The 4,653-nt window shown below is 59.0% G+C and overlaps 1 protein-coding gene across 1 annotated transcript in view; it reads right to left on the bottom strand.

Annotated features, from left to right (window-relative positions):
• Positions 1 to 4,653, bottom strand: part of EVC2 (EvC ciliary complex subunit 2) — a 113,501-nt gene that overhangs the window by 70,208 nt on the left and 38,640 nt on the right. The window contains exon 7 of the mRNA XM_045289481.1: positions 625 to 764. Within this exon, the coding sequence (XP_045145416.1) occupies positions 625 to 764 (140 nt within the window). The remainder of the gene's footprint in view (positions 1 to 624; positions 765 to 4,653) is intronic.

The raw sequence follows: 4,653 nt of genomic DNA, 5'->3' as shown, positions 1-4,653 counted from the left end.
GGCAGCCTTTGCAAATACGCTTGATGCAATTGATGCATGGATTGTTGTAAGAGCTGTTAAGAGCCCCCAATAAAGTGATCTTTTAATTTTTTTTTTAAGTAATTCTCAGGGTTTTTTCTTTACTCGCCGGGTCCCTCATACAAGACCACAACAAAACCAGCCTCCAACCAATACTGATTGTTGGGGGGCGGGGGGAAAGGGGGAGAAGCAAGCATACACTTGACTCTCCAGACGAGCCCTCTGGGGTCATGCCAGGTAACCAACGCTCACCGCTCTGTGGGCAGAGGGAGGGAGGCTCCTGAGCGGCCAGAGTGGTCTGCAAGAAGCATGTAGCCAGGCCCGGTGCATTGCAGCACCACTTGCAGGTGGGAAGGCACTCCGAAGACAGTGGCCTCCGCAGGGGCTCAGGCCAGCCGGTGATCGTGAAGACGGCCCAGGACCAGGCAACGTTTTGTGCCGTCCTGCATGGGCTCACCGTGAGTCGGAGCTGACTCGATGGCACCTAGCCACAGCTGGCCACACAGCTCTCCTCAACGTTCAGTGCCGGGCACACGCCGGCTGACAGATGCATGCGCCCCGTGAGCTATCCCCTCCCCCCTTGTTGGCCAACAAACCAGCTCTTACTCCTCCAAGGCTTGCAGCATGCTCCCGGGGTCCTCGGAGGCCAGGATGTCCACCATCTGGTCACCGAGAGCCAGGTCTTCGTTCACGCCGTCGGCCAAGGTGAACTGGGCATGCTCCGGCTTGCTCTCGTGGTGCTGAACCTTCGGGAGAATTCCAGAAACAAGTTACGGCCCTTCTCACAAATGCCCAGGAAGAAAGGCTGGGTGATCGGGCGTCCCAACGCCTGGGTGGCTCCAGCGCTGGAGGGAAGTGTAAACTCAGGCCAGCCATGGCTTCCACCAAGCCTATTTCCTCGTCAACGAAACAGACCCCTACATCCTGTTGCCCAGTACAGGGGATGCTGTGTGGCTCAAAGGAAGCAGTGGGTGGAGCCTGGGCAGACTCGTGGAACTATTATCCCGCCATCGTGAACAGCCTCCTTGGGGGACCCTCCAAAGAGACCCTGGTGGCGTCGTGGTAAAGCATCGGGGCTGCTAACCACCAGGAAGGCTGTTTGAATCCACCAGCTGGAGGGTCTCAACGGCTGACCTCCTGGTTTCCAGCCCAGCCCATAGCTTGCTGCACCACCAGGGCTCTGCACGGTGACAAGGGTCACTTTAAGTCGTTCACCGCCCCAGGTGCTCCATCCATCGGTCGGCCCAAAACTCATCCCTCCCTTTGGGCATATACTGGGTGCTCTCTAAGCTCTACACCAGCAAGGTGGACTTAGCAGGCACCCCCGGCAACCTGGCCATAGGAATCTCACTGTGGGTACCACCCCAGTGCCCACCCACAAAATATCAACACTCAGCACCCATGTTGCTTTCCCTGCTCTGCATAACCCGTGACGGGGACATAACGCCACCCTTCTGCCTGACCCTCACCTGACCCTGGTGGTGGGGCCTGGTGGGTAGATGCCCCAGCCCCCTGGTTTTCCAGTGGGAGGAGTCTGAGGCTCGTGCTACACTCAGTGGGTGATACTAGGGTTGGTGATATCCAGGTGGACAAGAGCAGCTAGTGAACAGTGGACAGAGGCTCAGCCCTGCAGTGGACAGAGGCTCAGCCCTGCAGTGGACAGAGGCTCAGCCCTGCCCCGTGCCCATGCAAAGCCAGGTACCTTGCCCTCCCATGGCTCCCGCCAGCTCCTTTAGTGCCCTCGTCCCCGGGCCGAGGCATGGGCCCTCCCTCCCACCCAATGGCAGACACCATTGGCCCACCTGCACCTCACCTGGCAGGTGATGGGGGCAAGGGGTGGAGTCACGTTATGGCCCTGGATGGTGGCAGCGTCTCTCCGAGTGCTGCCAGCCCTTCCATTGCCACCTCCAGTGGGGACCCCAAGGTCACGTTGACGTAACCCCTGTCAGAGGGGGCAATCCATGTCCTCCGTGCCCACTTACGAGTGGCACTGCCTCGCCGTCTCCCAGAGTTCCACACTGGAGTGAAGGCCCATGGGCCCCGGTGCTAACCTCATGAACAGATCCATCTAGTCCATCCTACCTCACAGTGACTCCCTAGGACTGGGGACAACAACTCCCTAGGGTTCCCGGGGCTGTCAACCTGCATGGGGGCAGGCAGCCACCTCTTTCTCCCTCAGAGCAGTTGGTGGGACCACACGACTGACCAGCCTTGTGGCTAGCAGCTCAGCGTCTACCTCACGAGGCCAGGGCTCCTCCCGGAGCCCTCCCCACGGCCATCAGGTCCCTTCTGACTGCCAGTGACCCTACAGGACAGTGTAGAATGACCCCCATGGGTCTCTGAGGTGTAAAGCCTCACCGTTCCCCCGCAGAGAGGCTGGTGGGTTCACACCGCTGACCTGTGATGCATAGCCCAACAAGGGCCACAGCTCCACCAGGGCTCCTTAACCTCATGGGAACGCTCCCTCCGTTGCCTGCTTGCTCCCCTCGGCCTCTCCTCCTCCCCATCCCACCTTCCTAAGGTCACGTGCCACAGAGACTCCTGGGGTCTAGGTGCTTGCCTCAGCATCTGTTTCTCCAGGAAGCCCAGAGGCAGGACCACAGAGGCTGAGGGTCACTCCCCACCCCAGGCAGGCCTGACAGATTACAGGTGCTGGGTGCAGAATGCAGGGCTCATACCGACACCTACTGGGCCCCCATGTGGGCATGGAAGACTATGCATGAGATGGCAAAGTAAAAGGGTCCACGAACACCATGAAGACCCTCCACAAGAGGGACTGACCCACACAGTGGACATGGTGAGGCTGGTGAGGCCCAGCCGGCGTTACCTTCCATGGCACTCCGCTCACTGGGAGTTGGCACCAACTCAAAGCCCCTGAAGACAGCCCCCACCTGGCTGGACAGAGACTCCAGCCACCGTGAGGGCGGTGCAGGGCCAGGCGGCTGTCATTGCCGAAGTCAGACGGATGTCGGCTCAAAGCAGAGACCACCAGAAAGACGTTGACTTGTGTTTCGTTGTCTCTCCGAAAAGGCAGCAGACCATGTGGACTGTCATACACTGTGGATGGCCTTGAGACACACGGGAATTCCGGAACGCTGCCCTGTGCTCACTTGGAGCCTGTGCCAGGATCCAGAGGCCGTAGTGCAAACGGAACAAGGGAATCCGGCGCGCTTCCAAGTCGGGAGGGGCGTTTGTCACGCTTCCCCACGTAACCCAGCTTCCCTGATGATGTGCGCGGCACACAGCTTGAAGAAGGATGGTGAGAGGATACAACGCTGACACACCCTTTGCCTGATTTTGAAACCCGGCAGCATTCCCTTGTTCTGTTCTGGATCCGTGTACAAGTTCTGCATGGGCACATGGAGGCGTCCTAGAGTGCCCATTCTTCTCCAGGTTGTCCACAGTCTGTCAGGAGCCACGCAGTCGAATGCCTTGGCATAATCCACGAAACACAAGTCAACGTCTTTCTGGTATTCTCTGCTTTGAGCCAAGACCCATTTGACCTCAGCAGAGAGATCCCTGTGCCACGTCCTCTTCTGAACCCGGCCTGAACTGCTGGCAGCTCCTGTCAACGTGCTGCTCCCTCTGTGGTCCAATGATCTTCAGCAAACCTTACTAGCAGAAAAGGTGGAGAGAGGATTGAAGGGGATGGGGACACCTGGGAACACAGCAAGCCCAGCGTGCTCAGGGGACGCCAAGTCCTTCTGGACGGTGGTAGGTGGAGATGGGAAGTGGAGGTGGGACGTGGAGTGGGTCACAGTGGGGCAGGCTGATACTAGATCACAGGGACTGGGGCGGGTGTCCGGCTGGTGCAACTATCCAGGGTGTAGCCTGAGGGTGAAGGCAAGTCTGTGGGCGTCTCAGCAGGTGTGCGACTCTTCAGGACGGGAACTGATACAGAGCCATCTGTCCTGGTGCAGGGATCCACCAGATCCTCGCCTGCCCACTTCTCCATCACTACTGGCACCAGCCCCCTCCCCACTGCTCCCTCTTTCTACTTCTTCTTCTCCCTCAGTCCCTCTGCCTCTTTCCCTTCCTCCCTCCTCTGTTCCTCTCTCCCTCTCTGATTCTGTCTCCTTCCCTCCCTCCCTGCGCCTGTCTGTCGCTCTCTGACCCTGGGCATCCTTGTTGTTACTGTGTTTGTTGTGAGGTTCCGACCCATAACCACCCTATGTCCAGCAGAAGGAAGGGAACACTGGCGCCATCCTCACAAGGGCTCCTGTGCCCCAGCCCACGGCTGCAACCTCTGCGTCAGGCCATCTGGCCGAGGCCCTGCCTCTTGGTCACCGCCCCTCCTCCACTTCACCAAGCACGATGTCCTTCTCCATGGACTGGTCTCTCCCGACCACTTGTCCAAGGTGCGTAAGACAAGGTGCCGCCCTGAACACTTTGGGCTGACTCACAGAACGCATGCCCGGGTCAGGCGCACCTTAGTCCTCACAGAATCTAAGGCTGCTGCGGGCAGGAAGGTCCTAGTTTCACCCAGTGAGGCGGCAGCATGGTGGTGGCATATACTGGTTTGTACACGGTGGGTGGTGCTGCTCTCGGGTGCAACTGAGCTGATTCTGACTCACAGCTGCCGTCTCTAGGACACCAGGTGGCCAAACCATCTTCCCAGGGAGCTCCCGGGGCTAT

Source organism: Echinops telfairi, unplaced genomic scaffold (assembly GCF_000313985.2).
Source record: "Echinops telfairi isolate 266 unplaced genomic scaffold, ASM31398v2 ScPeMD7_28;HRSCAF=97, whole genome shotgun sequence".
Lineage (NCBI taxonomy): Eukaryota > Metazoa > Chordata > Mammalia > Afrosoricida > Tenrecidae > Echinops > Echinops telfairi.
This window is presented reverse-complemented; position numbering and strand designations above follow the sequence as displayed.